Source organism: Hipposideros armiger, unplaced genomic scaffold, assembly GCF_001890085.2.
Source record: "Hipposideros armiger isolate ML-2016 unplaced genomic scaffold, ASM189008v1 scaffold_26, whole genome shotgun sequence".
Taxonomy (NCBI): Eukaryota; Metazoa; Chordata; class Mammalia; order Chiroptera; family Hipposideridae; genus Hipposideros; species Hipposideros armiger.
The window spans coordinates 5,208,983-5,235,625 of NW_017731376.1; the positions used below are offsets into that span (position 1 = coordinate 5,208,983).

Sequence of the window (26,643 nt, forward strand, 5' to 3'; positions counted from 1 at the left end):
AGATTACATAAGAAATTTAACACAGTGTCTAATGCATATCCTCAACCAGGAGAGTAGTATTGTGCTGCTTGTATTATTTCCCAAGGCTCTTATGTTCTTTACCAGGTGAGGCCTGTTAGTCATTTCAGTAGGCAAAACAAATGGTTGCCTCTAGGTTTGAGTGAAAGTGCCATTAATTCTTTTGACTAAGTATATGTTGAAGATACTTCTGAGAGCAGTTTCACATCAAGTATTATCATTGATACCTTAGTATAGAAGACCCCTAATACATGGGTTAATAATCATAATATTGTATATTTGTAGAATAGCCATATTCACAAGATTTTTCATTAGATTCTCAAAGTATGTAAACAGGGTATGTGCATTTATTTTATAGGTGAAAAAAACCCTGAGCCTCGGAGAGGTGAAGTGTTTTGTCCAAACTTATGCAGCTAATAAAACATCAGCATTGAGACCGAGGTTCTTTCTAGTTTTGAAAATTATATTATTTTAAATAAATGTTAGTTGCAAACAGTGCATAATTTTGAGCTTCTTGATCCATTTTTCCATATAATTACACATTAGGAAAGAGAGATAGGAACCAGATAGAAAAAGTGTCTAGAAAGAGATGAATAGTGGGAAGTTAGAAAGAGATGAATAGTGGGAAGTTACATTAAGTTCTTATGAACATCTACCCAGATGAAAGGTCTAGAGGTTTTGAAAGGCTTGCCTCAAAATCCAAGCATGTAATGAAAAATGTCACATCATTTAGGACATTAAATAGTATTAAATACTAAATATACATTAAATATTCTGTATCTCATATCTATTAATTATATAACATATGTTATATAAAATTATTATATAATTTTATAACATAGTATATAACATAATATAAATAATATAACATTCTGTGCATAATAGCTGGGCTTTTCATTAGAGGTGATGGTGTAACAGCATTTGTGGCAGTGGAGAAGCCACTGGTTCTAAAAAGAACCTGCATTTGTTAATAGAAAATACGGAAAAGCTCTCAGTGTCTTGCTACTTCAGGACCTTTTGGTAATCCTTTAAACCAACATGGGGAATATATATTAAGAACATGCTTGTTTATCATCTAAATATTTAATTTCTCTTTTTGGAATAGGTTATAAATACAAACCTTCATCTGTTCTCTTCAGAGGAAGTGGTTCTGAGAAAGTTCAAACATTGAACATGAGAGTGATTTCAGGTAAGCTCTGCGACATGCCAACAGAACACTGCTTAGGAAATCCCAAAGCTTCACCATTTTGGTATAAACTCAAGATTGCAATATCTGAGCTCATTTAAATTAGCCTTGTCTCTGGAAGAAAGGCACTATGAGCAAATGATATCTAGTTTAATGTCTTATTATCCGGGGGCAGTTACGATCAAAACTACCTCCTTAAATAATGGAAGGTTTGCTTAATTGGCCAGAAGAAATTCATGTGAATAGGCAGAGGAGAGAAAGCAATAAGGAATAAGCCTCAGGTTTATTTTTAAATGAGACAAGATACCATTATTCTCAGAATTGCAAGAAATAATTGTAGAGTGGGCATGACTTTTGCTGGAGCCTTCACTTAGCAGAGGGTGTCATTGTGTAAAGAGAGCTTCTAATAGCCCCAATTAAAAAATCCCCTGTCCTCTCCCAAGAAATAGAAATGGAATAAGGGAATTCTAATTAGAGCAGCAAGGGGGCTATTAGCACAGATGTTGTGGTTCTGTCTCTGTCTTCTAATTGTGAAGACTCCTTCTGAATTCAAGCTGTCAAAATCACATGAAAAAGAAAGAGAGGGAGACTACGACATGGGCAGAGGCCTCTTCCTCATCAGGGAGAAATAATATCCTGAGTCTTTGGACAGCACAGAACGATGAGTGATATTACTGCAGCTCCTCATGCACAGCCAGTGAGCAGGCTCCTTGTCTTTTGTTGGAAGTTAGATAAGGAAGCTTCATGTCTGGTGTGTAAACCATTTTCAAAAATGAAAAGTAACTGAGCAGACCCTGAGCCCCCCACCGCAGCTGCATCTGTAGCCACGTGGGGATTTGCACAGAATTTCATTGGGGACTGTGCTCCCCAGGCTTTTCTTAGCTATTTAAATTAGCAGGTACTCAACTCCCTAGCTTGAGGAAAAACTGGATTGGGTGCACCTACAGAACTCACTTTTTTTTTTAAGAGAGTTTCTACTCTTAGCATTAGCAGTAAAATTATTAACCTATGGCTAATAATAAGCATTAGCTAAATAGTCATTGGACACCAGCTAAATGTGGGGAAAGCTGATGAAAATGTGGGGCGGTAAATGACAATTTTGCATAACGACATGAAAATCACGGGTTTTTTCAAATGGCAAAATTAATTTTTAAAGGGAGAAAATGGCGCTTCCCCTAGTCCCCCCTCTTATCCAGTACACATGGCTGACATTCATACATACACCAGGAATAAGTTTTAACCTGGCTCTGCGGGGCTTTTTGGTTGCCTTAGGAATCCCAGTGCTTTCTCTTTTCAAGTCAAAATTTTGAGCACTGCGGCCTTGTCTGACAAAATGTCAATCGTTCCCCTGTTAACCCACATAATCGTGGGAATCACAAATTTAAAGTTCTAGCTGACCACAAGACTAACCTCACACATTGTATTTATGAGCCTGTGATTTTCATTCACCAGAGAAACCTGCCACAGCCATCTTTTCCCTTTAATAGCACTCACTAAAATCCCCTTGGCTTTATTACCAGGTATATAATATTAATGTTTAGAGCAGGCCAAGGGGCGGTGGCTTTTTTGAAAACCAAGAGTCCTTTTGAGACTTAGCATCTTAAATGGGGAAAGAAGCAGATTCCTTCTTGTTATTTATATTCCTTTAACCTAAATTCAATTGTTCCCCCTTCCATTATAAGTTGCTCTTTCTAAGAGAGAAATGGAAAGGAAATAATGTCTCTCTTGAGTGCCGTTTTTAAGGCCTCTCTTTGTGATGATGGATTATAGGCAGCAGTGAGGATGTAAGGAAAAAATGTGCCAGCATGGGTCTCTGGAGAAGCAGTAACACGAGTCAAAGAAAATGTAGTTCAAAGACAGCAACGACTATCGTAACATTCAGCAGAGCAGCTTGCTGCCGACTCTGACTGTACATTCTAGAATGTCTCTCCAGTTGCTCATGTATTACAAAGTAAGTATTGTTACGCATGTACTCACAGAGATACAGATAGGCTCACACCCTCAAAAAGACAAGAGAGAAATAAGGAGAGACTGCTCAGACCCTGGTACAGCACAGTGCCTGGGGGCACCGCAAACACTGATGGAATCAATGATTCTCATCGTTGTAGAAAAAGATGCCAGACAGGATCAAATGTCAGTCTTTTACATGTCTCCAATATTTTTGTTTTTGCTTTGAGAAGCGTGGTTGCTCACATTGCCTGTCTTGGTTTTAATCTACCTTATATTTTATTCATTCAACTATTATTTTCACACAGATGATGAACCTGTCTTATTCACCTGTGTCTGTATCCTTGTCCCTGGCATAATATATAACATGTAGTTCATGTACAGTAAAAGCTGATTAAATCACACAAACCCTAAAGGGAAATGAGTATAGAGTAAAAAAGAGAAGGTGAGCAAGACATAAATCTTGGGGGTTGGGAAAGGGGGAAAAAAATGAAGAGACAAAGAGGGTCAGAAGGAACATAATCCCACTCCATCAAAGAACATATAACACACTTTACAGGATTGCTAAGGCTATCAAAGAATAATGAAAAATACTGACCATGTTGAAGAAGAGATTTTGAGAATTATGCAAAAGTAACTTCTAAATGCATCCCTAGAAACAGTGCTTAATGAGTTGACCACATAAGGGGACCAAGGCCAGGGTCAGAAGCAGTGGACTAGGACTCCAATCATTGGATGCAAACAATAGAAACCAATGTGGCTGACTTGGAAGAAAGGAAATTTATTGGGGAAAAAAAATAGGGAACCCATAAAAGCAGCAGGAAGATTAGGGTACTTGAGCCTGGAAAATAAAGAGGAGTTAATGGAGGCCAGCCAGCCAAAAATACAGTCAAAGTCACACCACAGGATTGGTTTGGTGAGAATGCCTTTGCTGGTGTCACCATCACAGGACGCTCCCTCTAAGCTGCCAAAGCTACCCTTAGACCACCTTGCAGTTTTGCGTCACTGCCCAAGATTGTAGGCCCCAAGGGGCAGTATCTGACTGATGGAGTGTAGGCCACAGATTGATACTCTAGGTGCCGGGAAGCAGGAAGCAGGAATTATCTGCCCTTCTGTCCTGAGTACTACTTGAGAGTTCCCCTGAGATGTCCACATGCTGAACAGCCAATAAATAAATATCTACAACACCAGTTTTCTGGGATTAGAGCTTCCACTTATTTCTGCTGCCTGGGTCAATTAGGGGTCATTTTGTCTCTCCCCTCTATGTTCAGCAAAAATGCTGAAATTTTTAAAACTTGGAATTTTTCACCTTCAAATATTCAACCAAAATCTATAGAACGCCAACTACGCACAGGCATTGTGTTTAATAAGCATTGGCAATACAGTGGCACAAACTCTAGCATAGTCCCTGCCTTCACAGAGCTGACATCACAGTTAAGGGGATTCTACCCCAGGTTGCCTTCGGAGAGGGAAACTAATTAAACTATAAAAACTCATTAAGTACTTTCCATATGCACAGTACTTTCACATATATCATTTGGTTTCGTTTCATAAGAACCTCATATTTTTCCTGATGAGAAAACTGAAACCATGAGAGTTTAAGTAACTGATCCACAGCCAGGTCCTAGAAGAGTCAGGGCTGAAACTTAGTTCTGTCCAACGAATGTACTTTCTAGTACATCAATGGCAATGGTGAATTGGGGAGCTTAACTCTGCTGGTTCAAGCTACAGATCAAAACTCTTCATGCTGTTTAACACCGAACATTGGAAACTGAGATGAGACATTTCCCCTATAAGGTTGTAGAAGCTTGTGTAAGACAATTGTGCATCATCCACAAAACATTGGCTGAAATGCTTTTTTGCAGTTAATGTGGGTGAGATCATAGGGACCATGAAGCAAAGGAAATGGAATTTTATTGTGAAAGAGAATTGCTACATGACAAAAGTGGATGACTCAGTAATTCGTATTACCCCAAGATAAAACTAATGTCAATAAACAATTATAATTTGCAACATGTTTATGGCCAGTATAATAAAGACTAAGCAGGTTTCCATTTCCTACAGAAGAGAAGATAAATTACTAGTGCCAGGTATCTAGCAACCAAGCAAGATAACATGAAAATTTAATTTTTACTCGCTTAACTATAATGTATATGACTCTTAAAATACAGATTTGGTTCACAAAACAGTAAAGATTATAGCCATCTGCTTGGTTACAGAATAGATCAAAAGGCAGAGGGTGACTATATGCAGGAAGAAATTCGTTAAGTGTGAAGAATCTATAGGCAGAATAGGATGATTTATTCTATTCATTCATCGAATGCCTTTACACAGCAGCTATTTATGCCGGGTCTGGAAGAATTGATGATAAAACATATGCAGATAAACTTGTTCTCTATCTTTGCACAGGCTCTTCCTGCTTGAATGTTCCTCCCCCCCCCCAGGTCACCTCCTCCTGCAAATCTCCCCTCCTCCCACCCACCATGCCTTGTCTAGTAAACTCCAACCCCGCCTTCTGGTCTTGACTTAACACCTCCTCAGGGAAGTCATATTGGACCTCCCAGATTAGGTCATTTCCCCTTCTTACATGCTGTCATAACACCACAAGTCTCTCTTTTGGGCATTTATTACTGTTGCTATTTGATATTTTTGTGTTTTAGATTGATGTCTCGTCTATGAGCAAGGTAGCTCATTGAAATTAGGGATATTATCTGATAATACTCATCACTACATCTCCAGATCATAGCATAGTGCATATAAGGGCATTTACTAGGTGCTCAATACATATTTATCAACTAAATACAACTCTACATCTACTAGGCTGAATGAACGAATGCTGTACTTTACAAAGACCTTTTAAATACTTTTCCCCAAAATCATAACTCTTGGTAATGCCTATCCAAAATAATGAAAAGAAAATGGTTAAACACTTGAATGAAACACTTAAGTTTCATTCTTAGGAATATTAAAGATATTTGCAGTGTGAATGAACTGGAAACTGAGTCAATAGCTCAGAATATTGGCAACTGTTGAAGGAGCTTTTTTTCCTCTTTAACTGTTATTTCTAGATAATTTTGCAGTAATTTATTTTCCCGTCCTCATTGGATTTTCACATTGGTCATATTTGAAGCAGATGAGTAGTTTTAGGATCTCTGTGAATAATAACAGATGGAGCTTTGAACATAGTAGGAAGTTGGCACCTAAATAAGGGAAATCTATTTTAAGTTGCCATAATTGGTTCTATCAGCCTTTAAAGCTACCATAGCTAATTGGTTCTATTAGCTATCTTGGGCTTCTACAAAAGTGCCAACGTGGTTTTTTTGTGATGAAAAGGTTAGAATGATGTATAGCAATATTGAAGTTCTGCATTACAATAAGAAGAATTCATTAAGACTGGAATGATTTTTGAAGCCAGATTACAGAACTGAATAAGAATCACCAAACCATCAGAAAATGTCCACACCTGTCTTGACCACAGTAATCTGTGAAGGTTAACTTGAATGCCTTCATTTTTGGAGAAGCTCTTATGAGGAAACCAAGTACTTTGTGGGTAACAGTTTAGACATTTATTGCCACTGTCTCCACAAAGACTCATGGCTCAATCTCCCAAAGTATGAAGGAGAGGAAGGTCGCGCTGAGGGAACAAGGTTAGCTACCCATAGTCCTCCCCCGCTGAGCACATATGTGGGTCCTGCTAAATTCTTAGCAGACCCCTAGAGTGGGCTTAAAGATACGCTGGTAAAAATACTCTATTTTGCACTTGGTAGTGCTTTCTATTTTTCAAAACACACCTTTATTACCTCATTTTACCCTTACCTTTATTTTCCTCCTCTTAGCCTGAAGGCAGCCACTAGTTTTGCCGAAGGCACCAGGAAATAATCTCGGTAGTTCAGGTGTCGCTGCCCACTGCCAAACTTTTATACAGCACACGTGGGGATGGGTCAGGACCCTGGGCAGCAGAGGCTGCCTGGCTGCCGCCGCCCACAAAGCCACACAGGTGCCTCTCATGTAGGTGAATTTACCTAGTTGGTGTCTTCCTTCAGGCCTGTGGGCTCCGCTTCCTACAGTGGCAGCACACCAAAAATGATCCATTGTATTATTCAGCTCACACCAACAGGTTTATAAAACTAGAAGACCAATCTATTGATTCACAAAGAGTAATAAAATTCAGAGAAATATGGACCCAAACACTTCTAACAGCAAACACATGTGTTCTTTCTCCTTAGATAAAACCACGTAGGAAGTCAAAACACAGCTAAGGCTTGTTTGGTTGGTCTAAAAGTGGATTTCTTTGCCAACATAGCTTGAAAGGTCTTCCCCATTTTAGGGGTGGCCTGATAGGCTCATTGAACACAGCTCTTTTAACATTTAACAAACTTTGGCCTGGGGATCTTTTCCGAAGATAAGTTTGCATGTTTCTGCTCTCATTATGGGTTTTTATAGATTAGTTCTCAGAGGTCAATCTTATTTTTCTTATCCACAAATTGCAAGGTGGCTCCCCAGTTAACTTCCTACAGTGCTTCTAGCCACACCCTTTTTTTAAGAAAAACGAGACACCAGGAAATTAAATTACATTCTTTCAGTCATTCAACATGTATTTACTGAGTACCTATTACGTGTTATGCTCTAGGGTGGGTTCTGGGGAATATAACTGTGCATAAAATACAACCTTTGGGGGCAACCGGGTGGCTCAGTTGGTTAGAGCACATGCTCTGAACAACAAGCTTGCCAGTTCAATCCCCGCATGGGCCACTTTGAGCTGTGCCCTCAAAAAGAAAACAAAACAAAACAAAACAAAAAACAAAAAACAATCATTGTACACAAGGAGGTAGACAAACAAGCAATTACAACAAAATTGGATACAGTCACTAGTGGGGACGCAGAGGTCACAGAGGGTCATATATAGCATGGACATCTAACCCTGCTTACTACTCTGATTTGTTTTTAGCTGTTTTGGCTTTCCATTGTAATAACAAAGTAAAATTTAGTTGAACAAGTAGTTTTGGAGATGAGTATAAAAAATTGGTGGTGCAAATTCCCTTAGCAGCCAAGAGAGCCTGGCAGGATGAGGAAGTTTTAGATGTACCCTCACTGTAGGAGATGTGCCTTGTCTTTGACATGAAAACCGTCAGTAACAAAAATGAAGAAAACACCTTGCAAGTTTCTGTTACTCTGTGGGAATCAAAAATTACAGTGGAAGGATGAATTGAGGTTAGGTACCCCATGTTACAGATACAAAGCACTTTTGAAAAGTGATAGAAATCTTTAAAAAAAAATTATCAGAGGGCAACCTGGACATTGTCATGGGCAGTGTGATAGGGGCATTATTCGAGAACATAAGGCATGAAGTTTTATTTTTAATCAAAGTTTCTGCCGCTGGAAATCCATTTTGTTCACTAGATTCAGCCAGGTCAAAACTCCAGCTGAGGTTCTTTTTAATTTTTTAGGCTCTTCTGAGGTTCCTGAAAAATGTCAAAGAAATGTTTGGTTCAGAGATTTGATGAATTCATGAAAAGACTTTTGTGAAGTTGTAAAATATTTCTGGCTGCTTCTGCTGCCTTAACTAGTGTTGGTGAATTAATATAATTTGGAAAAAAACCTCTATTTTCCAGTATAGAACAACAGCAACGACAAATTCCACTTGTTTAAAAAAAAATTCACTCGTTTTAACTGTTCTGAAAAAGGTGTTAAAATGACATATCTTACCTTTTTGCCTTTTTTCAATTTTGCAGAAGTTTTGCTATTAGCATACAAGTTACATGACTTTTGATACTAAGAGAAGCAGAAGATGATGCCCCACTAGAGAGTTACTTTGGGATCGCCATCATTTTGACAGATAATAGCTTTATACAGTAAATTATGATGATATGGTTATACCATACTATAAAATATCCAGCAAACCAAGTGAATAAGCAAATGGTGAGCAGTTTGGCTTTCCAACCCAAAGAGCTCTGTTAATTTTCTTTGATAATTATTTAGTTTCATAAATAGGCTCTTTTGATATTTTAACCTAATTGTTTAAGCAGTTTTTTGCACCGTAGGTTCATTCTCTGAAGCTTTAATGGACATCAGAATCAACCTGGATGTCTGTAAACAGACTATTGAAGTTACAAACACATACAAACTTTTTAAGCCAGCAATTCTATTTCTAACAATTGGTCCTATAGATTTACTTACATGGAAAAGAAATGATATATGTAAAATGTTTATTGCTAATGTGTTTCTAATGTGAAAACATTAAACAAAAATCTAAATAGGAGACTGTTTAAAGACCTGATGATACACATACTATGAAATACCAGGAAGTTGTAAAAAGGAATGAGAAAATGCTTATGAGGAAAGATCGCTAAGATATATCCTTAAGTATATATGTGTGTGGTATGCTACCAATTGTGTAAAGAATGACTTAAGAAGCAACTATCCAAACTTCTCTTTAAATTATACGTCACTTCATTTCCATCCATGTTCAGGGATTTGTATAAAAAGTAGAGACATCTGTGAAGCAAAACCTACAAGTATCAATATAAAAACTAGAAAAGCAAGACCCCAGTGGAATAAAAGAGATACCATTATGCCATCACATGAAGTTTCATCTCCACCTGAAGTCAGCTGAAGATAATATTAGAAGGATTTGATAAAGTTACATAGTCTTAGTAAAGAAAGACACATTAGATAGAATTCATCTAATTTGTAACTTTGCTTTTTGATGAAATTGTCTCTGCAACTAAGGATGTCATTAATATTCTTCTTAGGGACATATTGCAACAATATGCAATAGAAAGAAATGTTTGCAGTTAGTTTCCAAACTAAAATTCTTTTCTTGCTACTTCACATTGTACTTACAATTTTGTTTTCTCTGCTTTGCTCCTTCTTAACCATACTTCAGGTTGTGTGCCCAGGAAGTAGGGATGAAAGGAAAGGAATAGAGTTGAGAGAAATGGGTTAAAGGTATCAGAAGTGTAGGCAGGAAATTTAGTGAGTGGTGGAAATGCCAAAATTCTTTCTACATGGAGGGTATGGTTATCTTACTACATTAGAAAATATTGTGTGTGTGTTTGCATTGCTGTTCACTAAATATAAACTAAAACAGCTCTCCTTCTTAAATACTAGAGACCATGCAGAGGCTGCCGTTGACGGAGATCAAGGAAACGCTGGCTCCAATACCAGAACTAGAAGTTCTTTCCACGGTGCATCAGTACCATCAGTATACACGGTGAGTGATGCTTCGGCTTTATTGATGATTTGACTTTATTCATTATAAAAAGAGATCTGAGGAGGTAAAGTGGACCTCAGACTACATTTCTATCTATGTGTAGGAGATAGAAAGTGATGAATTTGCAAAATAAGCTCATATGAATTAAATGACATGAAATGAATAGTTTACTGGTCCTTCCTACACTTTCCAAGGTGCAGGAAGTAAACTATTTATTTAGTTTGTTCAACAACATGTGCCCCTAAGATGTCAGCTCATCCCTTGGCACTGTTTTCGGGAGCTGTCATAATTCCAGCAGGCTAATCATTGTTTCAGTAGGAGCATAAGAAAAAAGAGAAATTCAATTTATACAGCAGAACTACCCACAGATCCCCAGCTACTGAAATTAAAAATTTCTCTAAATTTAACATCTGATTATCTAGATTATTAATGCACACTGATTTCCATGTATTTGAATCCAAAACTGTAGTCATAAGTGTCTTAGAAAAATTTTTTCACTCATTAAACACATATTTACTAAATAGCTATTGTGTTAAAGGCACTATTGATAAACCATTGTAGGGAGTATAAAAATTGTAACAGGGAAGAGAAAGGACACTAGCATTTAATAGTATCCTTTTGTACTTGGTGGTAATAGACTAGATCATTTACTCTTCATAATGTTTGGGTAATTATCAGTCAATGTCCTAGTAGGAAACCGATGGTGTACTCCCATTGAATTTAATAAAGGGTCTATTAAGCCAGGACATGACAAAACTAAAAAGGAGAGTGTAGCACCCTAGGACTAGTAACAGTGGGGCACTGATACCGTTCCTAAGGCTAAAGGGGCAGGGAACCCAGACAGACAGAGGCAGACATTTGCACACACAGACACACACAGACAGAATATGCGTAGAGGGCTGCTGACAGGAGCTGTGTCCTTTGGTCACAGGACACAACAGCTCGTGGTTGCCCTAAAGAGAGGGAATGAACATCCCAGCTTGGCTGCTCTCCCTTTACCCAATGTGCTAGTACTTCCCATTGGCCAAACACAACCAGGGCTACAGGACACTGAAACCAGGTTGAAGCAGTTCACACAGATTGATTGGTCTCCCAGGGTACCAAGCAGGGTGGGGAAAAGTGGAGAGCAGATCTGGGGAGGCAACAGCATAGGCGGCTCAATACATCAAACTGAAAGCTAAGTGCCAACAATATGTTTGTGTTTAGGGCTAGAGAGAGGCTGGCCTTAGTATTTGGCTCTTAGTGCAACCAGGGTCTGCTGTTGGCTCAGAAATTCCTGAGGAGACTATAATGTAATCATACCATTGTTTTAATGGAATAGTACTGGATATTCTGCTTGATACTTCTCATTCTGGTCTTCATCATAGGATGCTCAGCCTTGCATATGAAGAGCTCCCATCTGTTTACTCACCAAATGCTTTTTGAGTGCCTACTGTATGCCAAGAATTCTGCTGCTCATTAGCAAAAATACCATACAGTCAGTGGAGGAATCAGATTAGGGAACCCCCTAATTCCAATATAGTGTCAAGTAGCATGATAGAGGTATTCACAGGGGACTTGGGAGCATAATGGAAAGACCCCCTCATTCAGAGGATGTATTGACTAGTGCTTAATAGATGTTCAATAAGTATTTTTTTGAGTCAAGGACTGCCCCAACTCCTATGTCTCTCTACTAGAATCATAGAATGTTATAACCAAAAGAAACCTGGCTGAATACTTACACTTTCATTTTAGAGAAGTGGAGAGTAACCCAGACATACTGAATTGGCAGGGGCTAGAGGAGACCCTAGGTTTCTTGGGTCCTAGGCTGAGCTTTTTATTACCGCTAACCACACTGCCTTCTTGGATATAACGGAGGCTCCATTGCATAACACAGGATTGGGAAGAGCCCTTATTCAGTGACTTTAGGAAGTTTTGGGGTGATTTTATAAGATACCATTTTGATAAATGGTTTTGAAATTGTCTCCCACTATTTTTTTTCAGGTAATACTTAACAAAACTTTTGTGTGATTAATATTTGCCTTTTTTTTTTTTTAATCTTCAGAACATCCTTCTGAATTCTTCTGGACAATTTGGACCAAACCTTTTTTAAGAATACTCATTATTTTATTTTGGGAATGAGTTAACTGGTGAATACATATATGAGACCAGCTGAGAATGCACAAAAGGAAATAGCAGGAATACTGGCTGTTTGGTGAAAACTAGCTGGAGAGTACTCATTGGACCCAAGAGATCAAGGAAATGAGAGTTTTGTCAGAGAGCCAAATGAGTCATGGAAATAAGCTGATGAAACCCATGGAAATAACAAGAGAATGTTTATTCTTCTTTGTTATCCATCATTATACAGCTTACAATAGTCCCAATATTTTGATTTTTGAGGAATCAATAACAGGATCAAGGCAGATTCTGACTTGATAGGTTTTCCTGTACAAATTGATTGTTTCTTTTCAGCAAGTTACTTTAGAGGGCCTGGGTTGTTTGTTTATACATTTATTTGGATTTATAAATCTTGCCTCTTTTTGGCACTTAGGATGTTTTAAAAAAAATTCAAAGGTACTAAAATGAAATGAATTTAAGTGAAATATTAAATGAAACTTGAATATTTAAATCTAATAGCAAAATGTTTCCTCTGATTCTTGTAGCTTTCATATTTTTGTAGCTATGTTGATGTCAACAATATTTATAGTTATTAATTACAATAAAAGCACATATAGATAAGAGGGCAGCTCCTAACATTGAAAAATATAAACACACCTTACCAGAGTTAAGGTGGAATTTAATCTCCTGGCATCGTTTGTTTAAAATTGCTTAGCTGAGCAGATTTCCAGAGTTTAACTGGAAGGTCAAGTTTACTATTTAGCAACTTAATAGAAATGAATGTTTCAGCACACAGAAGTTTTTCTGTTACTTCATTTTTTTTTTTTTGCCAGATCACAAACTGAGATTCTAATTGTAAAATTTAGGTTTGAAGATTTGGCAACTGGAAGTCTACTAGTCTCACTTTTTCTTACCCATGTCCCTGATGAATGGGTGAGTCAGGCTCAGGTCTGGGATATTCAACAGAAGTTTAAGGGTATCACACCCCATGAGGTACGGTTATTATACAATTTCTGAGAAGCCAAATTATCACTTTCTTTCTCATCTCTATTATGTTCAGACTAATGACATGGAAATCAATGAGAACTTGGCTTACAAAAGACATAAATTAAACTTCAACTTCTGTTAAATTGTGTCAGATTTCTGGAAGCTAACTTATTTATTAAAATAAAAGACTTAGATACCGTGAAGCAGTCAAAGATGTAAATGGCCTGCTGTCTGCCCACAAAGGTTTACAATCTGGTAGAAGAGGCAGGACGTTCATACCACTATTGTAATACTAGACACAATAGAGCAAGATGAGTGTGTCATTAACAGACTCCACGCTTCCTACTGAGAATTCACGGGCCTGTAGGATCACTTCCAGTTGGAGGGAATCAGGGTGGCTTCTCAAGAAAGTGGCTTTTGAGCAGTGTAGAAGCTGGCTTTTCCTGATCTCAGAATAGGTAAAATCCCCCAAGTATATACTTTCTCATGTCTCATAGCCCTTTTCATGTCTGTTATCTACAATTATTTTTGTGGTTATTCATTAATTTCTGTCTCCTTCTATAGACGGGTTCTACTTACCACCGTATCTCTGGCAGCTGGCATGATGCTTGGCTCACAGTAGGTTCTTAATAAATATATATTGGATAAAAACTCTTTACTGAACCCCTTATACATCAGGCACATGCCTTGTATACTTTCATTTCTTCCTCACAAGGACTCCTTGAAGCAGGTGTCATTATCCCTGAGGAAGCTGAGGCCAGAGGAGCTCACCAATTTGCCTTTGGTCTCAGGGCTAATATGTGAATTCAGTCCTAGGTCTATTGGGCTGCAAAGCCTGTGCTACTCCCTGTATAAGCACCACATACTGTGGGGTAGAGATGGGCAAAGGGAACACAACATTTGGAGGAGGTGCCTGAGAAAAGGGGCTCCAACTGAGAGGACCAGCAATGCACTCTTCCAGGCCTGCAAAGATGCTCGGTTAACCATGGCCTTGAAGAAGACATCTGACTGAAACTGCTGCATGGTTGCTGGTCCTGCGTGTCTCCCTTAGCCTGGTAGCTCTGCTCTCCTCCCTACCCAACTGGATCCAATAAAAAGGAATCTGTCGTCCTTGGTGCCCGGTGTGATTCATGGCTTCCAATCTCACCACTGACTCTGGCTTTTAGCACTCCCTGCTTTTCAATTGGTACCAAATCTGACCTTGACTGACCCTGTGCCCCTTCCCTATGACTTGTAGCCTAGTGTGCATCTGTGGCTTTCACCGCAGGCTTTCTCCCCAGCTGTGACCCACACTCACCTCCTCGACCTCTGTGTCCTGCTGAGGAGCAGGATCCTAGCTCTCCATGCAAGTGAATTCAGGTGTAGATTGGAGAGGCCAGAGAAGAAACATGGCACCATGTCAGAAGGCTGCCAGAATTGTCCAGTCATTAAGTGGACACAGTGGAATTAAAGCGACAGATAGAGAAGAGGATCTGAAGGGAGAATTGGTGGTACAAGGCAAATGATTTGATGCAAGGGTGGGAGTGAGGACGGAGCAGGAAAAAGGGAAGAGAAGAGACACAGATGGCAACCTTCTGGATTTATGTGTGGGGGAAACAATATTGCCCATACTTATAGCTGCTAATTTGGGTTTCCAGAAGAACTTTCATTTTCTACAAGATTCCCTTCAAACTCGACTTTCGCCCAAGCCTTAAGTTCTACTCTCTCCCTTCCAATACTTGTCATCCTGGGCGAGCAGTGATTCTTCAGACTGCCTTGCTCCTCCTTACCTCTTTTCTGACTGTGTCATTTGCCCCTTCCTTCCATCTGTAGAAATCCTCTCCACCCTGCAGAGGCAGAGCAGCTAGCTACCTTGTCCAAGGAGCCTCCCCTGCTCACCCCAGTTAGAATAATGTCTCTTTTCTGTGTTTCCCTAAGATTTAGTCCTCTTACCACAGTACTTTTCACATCCAACCTCATACATCAACTACTTGTATTCATGTCTGTTTCCCCACCAGTTTGTGAGACTGGGAACCGCATCTCTGTAGCTTCTGAGTCCCCAGTGACCAGGACTCACTTCTCCATACCTACTCATCTTGGTTAATGGATTTTCACAGATGTTGGTTGCAAATTCAGCATAGTGGTTACCTCTCAGGGGATGGGATTAAATATCGATATACCAGTGATTTCTAACACAATGGTAACGTTCTTTTATAAACTTGGTGCTGGGTATATGACAGCTTGTTTTGTTATGATTCATATAACTTACATATATCTTAAAATATACTTTTGTACTTACTCGATATTTAATAAAGCCAAGTTTTGCAAAAAACAAATATTGTATGAATTGCATCTTCCTTTTTCCCTTTGTCAGTAGATGATTTCTGTCTGTCTCTCTCCCCCTCTCCCAACTATATTTCTTTCCTTTCATGTAAAACATGGTAGAATAGAGACTTGTACTCATTTTCTGACAGCTTGTTCTCATAATTTGACTTTGTTTACTTCCCTGTCTCTTCTTTTTAACCTTACTTCTCTTTTCTGTCTACATCTTTCTTAACCATCTTCAACTATTAGTGCTATTCTGATGGGTGGTGATCCTAGGACGAGTGAAAGAAAGTTCTGACATTTTTAAAATCTAAATAAGGTATGTTAAAAGATTACCCTAGAGGTATGACAACCAAAAATACATCTATAAACATCTCTGATAATTGGGAGTCCTGTACTTTAGTAAAGACAAAGCAGTTTGGAAGCTTCTGTGATTTGACAGACTTGATGAACTGTGAACTCACAGGCAGGGAGAAAACAGAATATTTTGGCAAAAAATAATACTTCATAAAATCTTCTGGAAGAGTTGTGGTTTTTTTTCCCCTGAGGGTTTAAGTTTTTTACCAGAAGAAAATATGGAGATACTATTGCTGCTTACTAGAGGAATATTGCTTTGTGGGTTATGGCGGGCCAGCCGCCACAAGTCGATCAGTACCCGAAGGGGGGAGTGGGAATGAATAAAGAGACACTCACACAAATGCTGATGCGGCCGGTCTTCAGTGATGCTGAAGCCCCGAGTTTATTTCTCATCACCAATATATGCAGTTTGAGTACGTGCAACACTGCAGGGACAACTATGCATTACCTCATTCAGAAGCAGATCATTAACTATCTACTGGAGACTTAAAGATCAGAGGGACCTTAGGGGATTAGCTTCCCAGGACACTTTCTTCCATTAACCCAGATAGCCATCTATCTATAGTGACTCCTAAGGAACTGGCCATTCTCACCACATACCTCAGCAACTTGTAAGCACCCTCCAGGTGCAGGCAGAGACAATGCCTTAGGAGCAGAAACAGGTTAAGCATTAACTGAGCCAGTCTGTAAGGCTCTGAATTACCTGTAACCATGGCTCCCCACAGTGGGTTATTAGTTAAGATAGTTTCATCTGCGAACAACAGCAAGCCTCAGTCAAAATAACCTAAATGATAAGAAGGTTTATTGTTTTACCTAACAGGAATTCTGAGTGGTGCTTGCAGGGTTGGTTAATTCAAGAACTCACATCATCAATCATCCAGGTTCTTCCCTGTCTTTCCTCTCTGTCGTCTTCAGCTTGTTGGCTTGTGTCTTCCGCCTTCCCCTGTCATGGTTTCAAGATGCAATTGTATTAAATGATGGTGCCATAGCACCAACAGTCATCACATCCTTATACCACAATGTCCTTTTTAAGAGTAAAGAAACCTTTACAAGAAGTTCCCCCACCACCCCACCCCACTTCACCCAGCAGATATCTCCTCATGTCATTAGTGCAGTGCCACAAAGGAGGAAAATATTATTGGGGCTTGTTCATTCTAGCAGCTGAGTTGAGTAGTTCCTGCGTTTAGACACCCTACTACACCCCACCCCCACCAATATGCCTTGGTTCAAAGCCTGGTTCTCCAGCCCTCCCTTTGATTCTGTGAGCTACTGGTAATCTCTTTGCAAAAATATCCTTTTCCTGCTTAAGTTTCCAGCATTGGTTTCTATTGCCTGCCGGATACATCTAAATCGAATTTACTTCATAAAGTCATAGGATGTCTGAGCTGTAAGAAACCTTATAAATCATCTGGTTCAACTCCTTCATTTTATAGCTGAGGAAACTGAAGCCCCAGAGGTTGAGGGTTTCACCCAAGGTGGCATCAGAGCTCGTCAGTGGCAGAACTTGGAATAAGACAAGGTCTGGCCTTCTTTGCCCGTGGTGGTGCAGTCTGCTTTGAATTTTAACCCCTTTTTAGTATAAACCACAGCATCTTTCCCCTGTACCCCCCAACACACACACACACACACACACACACACACACACACACATGCATGCGCGCGCTCACATACACGCATTCTTTCTCTCTCTCTGCAATGCTTAACAGAGAAGAGTGACTAAAATCTTCAGTTTTCTTCCAAACTGACAACTTGCTTTGTGTAGTTTAAAATAAATATTTGTTTCAGAGATAGTCCTTTCAGAGATTCGGCATCGAGTAAAGGCAGGTATCCGTTTATATCCTCATATGGAGCGCTGATTCTTCCCAGCTGTCTTTAAATGTTTACATTCCCCTTACATGAAATTCATGTTTGGAAAGGAAGTGGCGTGCTCTAGGGAAACATACAGGCTAGGGATCCGACAGTGATTATTTACCATTTCTAAGTCTGGCTTCTAGCTGTATGCATTTGGGGAGACCCTTCTTGGATTCACACTAAAAGATACATCTCTGCTCTATATTTTCAGTAGCTTTAGGGTAGCCATAGCTCATACAACTTCTGTTCAAATAGCCCAGGGTGGGAGTAGAGGGGATTAATAATAATAGTACTAATTATGTGCCAGACGCTAATTTAAGCACTTAACATGTTAATTACTCGATTAATTTTATCTTACAATACTGGTAGGTAAGTACTATTATCATCACCCCAACTTATAGGTGAAGAAATCAAGGCAGAGAGAGGTTAAGTAACTTGCTAAAAGTCACACAGCTTTTAAATGGCAGAGTTACAATTTGAACCCAGGTGGTCTGGTTTCAAAACCCATGCTCTTAACCCTCTGCCCTATTGTATCTTAATCATAGAATCTCCCTCTATTGAAGCAAAAGTAGATTTTTTTTAAAGGGGGGAAAAAAAAGATTGTCCAATGCAGGCAAATGATTTCTCATAAACACTTCTAATGGGGTTCTGCATCTTGAATTCATGTCCACACAATACTTGGAAGGTGTGCTTACAAACAGTACTCTACCACAGGTACTCCCACACAACAAATGCTTCTCTTGTCTCTACCCAGGTAACAAAGTACCTTCAAAGAACTCAGTTATTTGAGATTTGTGAGGATTGCACAGAAGGAAGCTTTTTGCCCTGGGTGCTCATAAAATAGGATCAATAAGTAATTGTTCCATTGATTATCTAAAAGAATTAAATTCTTTATACTCATCTCAAGATACTCTGTGGTGAAAGACATGAATTACAATGCTAAAACACCCACATATTGATGAGGAAAGGCTGTGAACTAAGTACCTGAACAGTCCCTTTTCCCATACTGGGTTCAAAACACATTTTCCCCTTGAAATCTGCTACAGAGAGACAAGAAAGCATCTCTATTTTCTTCCTATTTTGGTTCTATTTTTAAGCAATTTATCATAACAAAGTTCCACTATGTCTAAACAAACTAACCATGTTTAACGATTATATGAGAGTGAGACTTTTTCTTATATTAGTCTTTATTCAGGATGGAAATTTAGTAGAAAAAAAGGTATCTAAAAAATTGTCTACTTTATTCCAGCTATCAAAATGACCGACTAACAACTAGAAGAAAAATTCTTCATTATTCAGTAATCATTGCTTTTCTCGAAGACTAATTAGATCAATGTGAGCAAGAAGGATCTCTTTCAATGCCACGTTTACTGCCAGAAATTTCATCAGAGATAGAGATCCCACAGGCTGTATTCTAAGGAAGCTGCTGGTTTGGATGGGATAGACAGTGGTGCAGGAACAGAGGGTGGGAGAGGTTATTCTGTCTCTTTTGGGAACCAGCTGGATGGGCCCACCTGTGCCCCAAACAAGCCAGTGTCTGAGACTCCATCTTTCTTTCCTGTTTAATTAACACCACCACAGTAGTTGAGCAGCAAAGAACCTCCCCCACCATCTCAGCACCTAGATTTAGTTTATTAGCAGCTTTTTTCAGTGAAATTTAATTGAAGTTCACGACATATCAAAGCCTTGAATGAGCTTCCTTTTGATGATTAACATATTGCTGAAGTGGAGGTCTTTTATTTATTCATCCGGTTGTTAATGGAACACCTACCTTATGCCAGGCACTGTCCTATAGCAGGGACAGGTTACACAAACAATTACAATGCAGTCTGGGAGGGGCTGGGCTGGGTCTTAACTCCTGAGAAACTGGTTTCACCCATCTTTGAATTCCCAGTATCAAGCCAGGTGCTTTATATAGAAATTACCCAACAAGCGTTTGTAGACTTAGTAAATGTGGTGCTCTGGGAGCCTAGACAAGCGGCACCTGAATGAAGGAGGAAGACAGAAGAGCCTAGACAAGCGGCACCTGAATGAAGGAGGAAGACAGAAGTGAGGGAAGACTTCCTGGAGGTGGGGACACAATTTTAATCTTAAAGGATAAGTAGTCAAGAGCGGAAGGAACACATATACAGAAAAGGGGATCCTAATTCAAGATCCTCCAACACACACACACACACACACACACACACACACACACACACACACACACACACACACAGGTGGGCTCCTGACATGCAGGAGACAGAAGTATGCTCTCTTTGCAAATAGTAATAACTATGCTATTCTCTATTTCAAGGACACTGCAGTAATTAATGTGAGAGATGATCTTTGTAAAGCTTGAGAATGTCAGAGGTCTACAGGGGAAAGGTGACAACACTGTGATCTACTGTGATATTTTTCATAGTATATAATTTGAGTTTGTAACTGATTAACCAATTAAAGATTAAGCAGACAGGCTTTAAAGGGTACTGCACAAATGAAAGAATGATTTATTACACAAAAGGTTATTGGAATAGAGGAAAGCCAGATTGCTTTCAGAGGACTACCACTGTAACTGTTCATTGGTGCTTCAGAGCCCGGCTTCCCTGTTCAACCTGGAGAGAAGCAGCACCTTAAATCTCCCTTTTGGAGAGTTCCAATGCACAGTTACAAACTAAAAAGTTTAAGAAGTTCCTTTAGTTAAAGCAAACAAACAAACAAAAAACAAAAATAAGTTTATTAATGGTTAAACAGACTTACCAGGAAAATCCTCCCCGCCCCCTTCCCAGTTATCCCCTAAATACCAGTTTTTAAATAATTGCATCAGAAAATTGAGACACTGGGGGGTTTATGGAATTTTATCCCTCTTTTGGAATTATACTATAGCCAGATTTTTAAAAACAAAACAGTCAAATAAAAATTCCATTGAAGCACAATTTCGCTTCTGCTAATGATGCTATACAGCAAGTCCTCAGTTAACATGGTCGATAGGTTCTGCGACTTTAAGCCAAAACGAGGCATAATGAAACCAGTATTAACATAGGCTAATTGATAATAACAAGACTTAAATTTTGCGGCATCTCAGCAACATTATAATGAAATGACATTGAACGAAATGTTATTCGAGGACCTGCTCTACTGAATTTAGGAATGCACTGGTCTATGACATCAATACTGTTGTATCCTTCGACTATACTGGTCCTGCATGGGTGCCAATCAGTGCATGGTAGCAGCTACATAAGTTAAATTGCCACTCTGTAGAGGTGACTGGGAGCACAGTGCAGGGGACAACCCACAGGGATCTCTGTGGGTTTTACCCTTGAGTTGATGAGGAATTGATGAAGGTGCCTGAATTGATGGGAGAAATGGATGAAGGTGCCTGAAAAGGGAGGCTGGGATCAGACTGTAAAAGATCTTGCTTGATTGAGTGCCGGGGTTAGCCAATGAAGGTTTTAATCAGAGGAATAACTAGATTTGTACTCTTAGAGGGTTTGTGTTGACACTGCCGTCATGGGTCATTAGAAGGGGCCTGAGAGCTGTGCTGATGCCATGTTGGTATTGTAGGGGAGGAAAAATCATTAATAATCTTCCCTTCTGAGTTCTTAGCTGAGAACCCTGTAATAAAAGATTAGCAAGAGAAAATAAAATAGTTTATTAATATGTAGCCTCATGGAGACACCCAGGGGAAAACAAGTAACTGAAAGAGGTGGCTCAGAATTCAGGCTTAAATACTATTTTAACAGGGAGAGGGGAGTGGGGGTGTAGGCCTTAGGGGAGAGTAAATGATTTGTAGGAAAGATAAATGGGACCTTAGGAGACCAGATGGAAGGTAGGATAGTTTGTGACAAAGTCTGTCTGGGTGTGGCGTCAATTTTAGTCTCCTCTCCTGTGATGAGAGTCAATCTCTCCTGGTTGATGAAACTTCAGGGGAGGGGATTTAGAACAATTGAGTTCCTATTAGGGGATCTGTCTTTAGGCCGAGAAGGGGAGTTCAGAGAAAGCCTCTCTCTGTATCTGCGGTTTTTCTAGTGCCTGCAGCTCAATATAATCAACATACCAAAGCAGCATATTTTGGGGTGGCATGTCCTGAACTCCTATAGTATTGGAGTAGCATAGTCTGCTACCCTTCAGTATCTATTTCACTAATTGTAGGGAAGGAAGAGAAGAAAATGAAACGAGAATGAGGCAATAGGATGGAGGAAGATAAAGAAGTAATTGATAGCACTTGGAAACTGGGCTTTGAGGGTGAAGAAAAGCTACAGCCTAGGTTGACAGTGAGGCTTCTGGAAGACGTATTACTGTAGCCATCTAAGGCAGAGAATGTAGGAAGAGGGGGCAAGATGATAAATTTGATTTGAGTATGTTCAGATTAAGTTTAGTGGGGCACCCAAATACTGATGGACAGGTAGGTGTCTGGTAGTAAGTTGATTCTATGGCTGGAATTCAACAGTGATGTCAGGGCTCCAGGTAGAAATTTGGGTGTCATCAGCATATAAGTGGGTAGTTGAGAAACCATGGATACACTCAGTGGATTTCTTTGGTCCAACTGGTTTATACAATTTTGGATGAGAGACACACAAAGTGAATTTTCAAATGGAACTCTACTTTATTTGATAAGAGTGCACAAGAGTTGCAATAAATGTTTGTGGACCGACTGGATGGATGGATGATTGAAGGAATGAAAAGTATAGGTTCAAGGAGGTCAATAGATGTTCTCCTCTTTTACTGTATCTTATGATTTATTTCTGTTTTCGCTCTGGAAAGAAAAAAAATATATGACATCTGGAGGCAATACATGGAGGACTTTATTCCTGGCTTTAAAAATCAATGAGTCATTCATTTTTTTAAGCCAACTAATTTCAGACCATTTGATGTATATTATTCTCATTAGGTAATGATGCCCTAGCAGTGACTGAACAACTTCTGCCTTTGTAGCAAATCTAGCTGGAGATGACCAGCCAAGTGACAGAGTGGGTACTGTTCAGCAAGCAAACATGTTATTTTGCACATGATTTTTCTTGAGTAAATGTAAGTCTTCGCTCTACATTCCACAGTTTTAAAATATAGAGAGGTGTGGGAGACTTACCAGGCACTGGCTTGTAAAACCCCTATCTGACATAGATGGCGATACTATGGTCCCAGGGGCTGCAGAATATACCAAACCTCTTTAATAATCAATCATACCACCATCAAAGCAATATACAAGGCAGATTGCAAACAACTTTTCCATTACCATTGATGGATGATATTTACCTTTCCAGGGAAAGGTAGTTCTGACCCTTCACGAATCATTGAGGAAATGCTTAAAATGCACAGTTGTGGCCCGAAATAGCCAAAATTTTTTTCACACTTCACTACAAGCACCAAATGATTTAGACAATGCCAAGTAAATTACAAATCCATTTTGTAGTTCAGGAAGGTCATTAGGACTCAAATTCATTATCTGCTGAGACTTTTTTTTTTTTACTTTCCATTTATTACTCTCCTTTGAGTGAAATGGAGCTGTAGGAGCAGAGCAGAGACCTCAGTTCATTCAACTGACACTTATTCGTGTCTACAATTTCACCATAAATTTGGAGAGGGAGAGACAGAAATTGCAAATGCAGGGACTAAAATCCCCCTGTGCTACATTTGTCAAGATGAGCAGATTGTAAACTGCCTCTTGCAAATATGATATGCATCAAGTTAATAACTGAACCACAGGCTTAGTCATTTGCATGGTGTTTCCCTCCAGAAGTTTCTGAAATTGCTTCTGTAGTTATCATGTATTCCAGAGCTGTTCAGGTTCAGTAGGAAGATTAGAGACTATCTGGCTATGGAAGTTGGAGTCCTCTTCCAGTGAGAAGGAAATGACAAATTTTACTGTGTACATCATTACACCCGTCTTCACAAACTATGCATTTGAAATACTTGTTTGGGGCTTTTCTGAGGAAAGCAAGGAGAGATTTGTAGTCATCAAAATTGTCTTAGAACCTTATAGGAACATTGATAACAAGGAAATCCAAATAATTTAGCTGTTCTCACTCACTCTCTTGCTCTTCTATTGAAAAATAACCTGTGTATTTTACCCTTCAAGTCTCTGGCAGGGTCCTATCCTCTTATCTCCCTGATCAGAAGCACTTTTCTTTTGCTTCTTGTTTTGATTTTTTCAAATGTCATTACATAAATCCATTAATACATTTTCATTATAAAAATATTCTAAAGTTATAAATTACACTTGAGTCCCCTTTGGTTACTCTGTCAAATCCTCACATTCTCCCCCAACCAATAACAACCCTTTCTACCCCTGTTCACAAGCAATGTTAATGGTTTTGTATATATCTTTCCAGATCTGCTTCAATGGGTGTGTATGTCTGTGTGTGCACACATGTGTGTAGTCCATTTGTGTGTGTGTGCATGAGTTATTTTAGATAACTATACATGTACCATACTGTAGCTTTTTATTTACAATCAGTGATACATTTTGGGCTCTGATAGTACAGAGATCTATTCCATCTTGCTATGGACTGAAAGTTTATGTCCCCCCAAAATTCAAATGTTGAAGACTAACCCCCATTGCGGATATTCAGAAGAAGTACCTTTGGGAGGTGATTAGGCCATGAGGGTGGAGCCCTCATGAATGGCATTAGTGCCCTGATAGGAAGAGACACCAGAGAGCTTGCTCCGTCTCTCTCTGGTCTCTGCCATGTGAGGATGCAGTAAGAAGACAGCCATCTGCACATCAGGAAATGAGCTCTCACCTGACACTGGATCTGCTGGCACCTTGATCATGGACTTCCCTGCCTTGGGAACTGGAGAAATAAATATTAACTATTTAAGCCACCTAGTTTATAGTATATTTGTTATAGTAACCCAAACTGACAAGATATATTTTTTATTCTTTTTAACTGTTGCATACTATTCCACAGTATTGGCATATCACCATTACTTACTGAGGTTCTACTTTTTCTCTATAATCTACCCTGGCCTGATGGAAGTCTTGAAAAATCCCTCATAGAGTGAATTTTTCTAAGTAAAAAAAAATGTAAATTCCATTTACTTTAATGGAAAAAAGCTTATGGATTTCTAAGCCCCCAAATCATATCTATTTATGCTATAACACCAAATACCTTTAAAAAGGATGAATTACTTCTACAGTTAACGTTTCATAATATAACTCAACCAGACATTTTCCATAATTAATTACCTTATAAAACAGCTATTTACATTCTCTCATTCAGTATTTACAGCTTGTCCAGTTGCATTTGCTAATTCAATGAATAATTACTGAGCACCTACTATGTGCCAAGCAGTTTCAGTGCTGGGAATATGGTAACAGACAAAAAAAAATCCCTGTCTTATGTTTTATCCCTGCACTTACATCCTAGTGTAAGTCAGATAATAAACAAATAAATAAGATACAAAGAATGTTAGATAGTAATACATCCTAGGGAGAAAAAAACAAAGCAGGTGAAAGGAATATAAAATATTGGGTAGGTTGCAATTTGAGATCTCATTGAGAAAGTGGCTTTTGAATAAGATGTGAAAGAAACGAGGGGTGGAGGGAGCTGTGAGTCTGTCTGGAAGAAAAGTATCCCACGTATCCCTGACTAAGATGCCTTCTAGGACCAAATAACTCTTTCTGACAAACAGCCACAGTCTTTCTGCCCTGCAGTCCATCATTTGGTTTCTTAGCCTTTATCATATTTCCTAGCCATGGAAATTTGTCTAAAGACAGCGGACCAGAGCTTTGTTGCAGAAGTGTCAAAAGGCAATCACAGTTTTTACTGAGAAATAGATCACTTGACATGAGGTTTATAACATAAGGGAGAATGGGACATACAGGTTATCCACTTTCTCTTGGGAGCAGGAAAAATGTGGTTAACCCTCTGACAGGGAGATTTGTGGAGCAATTTGTCTCTGCCTGAGACCACAGGATAGAGAGAGGAGAGCCCAGGTATTTAGCTGGAAGAAAGGAACTCAACTCAAGGGAAAATGAGCCACTTTTCCTTTTTATGATCAGGTAGCTGCTTGTCAGTGGGCTCTGTCTAGCATTTTACATACTGCCTGCTTGTAAATCCTAGTTCTTCCAATTATTAATTAGATAACCTTAGACAGATTATTTAATCTCTCTGAGCTCTATTTTTCATCTGTAAAACGGTTATGATAATAGTTTTCTCATAAGGCTGACATGGGGATTAAATGAGATCATGGAGGTGAAGTATGTGGAACATAATAACAACAGGGAGAAAATTCTGAGATGTCCTAAATTAAATTACAGCAGGCAAGAGGATCAGAGGAAGAGCCAAAAAAAGGTTAATCATTTAACTGCAACGCGGTCTGACAAAAGACTGCTCATATTCCTGAACGTATGTTGGAACTTTGAATTAAACTCTGGGTGGCCATCCACGATTTTCTAAGAGAATAGCCAGGCGCCACTGTACCCCAGGAGCCTCTGCTTCTTGCTTAGATATGAACTTTCCAGACTTGACCACAGCCAATCCGAAGGAGCAACCACTTCTTCCTTATGGACGCTGCATCTATCCCAGAGCTGTTCTTGCTTTATCCTTTATCCTGCCACCCTTTATCTATAGTCAATGTAAAATCTGTCAAAACAACTTATATTCTTTCTTCCCCCTACTTGATGTACTAAAAAAGCCCATCAACTCCAGGATCATGGACATGTTGCCTTTTCCACCTAGCGTTGCTGCTGGTGGTTTAGAAC

At 39.2% G+C, this 26,643-nt stretch overlaps 1 protein-coding gene across 1 annotated transcript in view; it reads left to right on the plus strand.

The window, feature by feature from the left end:
• Positions 1–15,736, plus strand: part of TMEM156 (transmembrane protein 156) — a 31,107-nt gene extending 15,371 nt beyond the window's left edge. The window contains exons 5-7 of the mRNA XM_019635989.1: positions 1,124–1,207; positions 10,262–10,364; positions 12,409–15,736. Of these exons, the coding sequence (XP_019491534.1) occupies positions 1,124–1,207; positions 10,262–10,364; positions 12,409–12,421 (200 nt within the window). The 3' untranslated portion in view covers positions 12,422–15,736. The remainder of the gene's footprint in view (positions 1–1,123; positions 1,208–10,261; positions 10,365–12,408) is intronic.
• Positions 15,737–26,643: the final 10,907 nt, after the last annotated feature.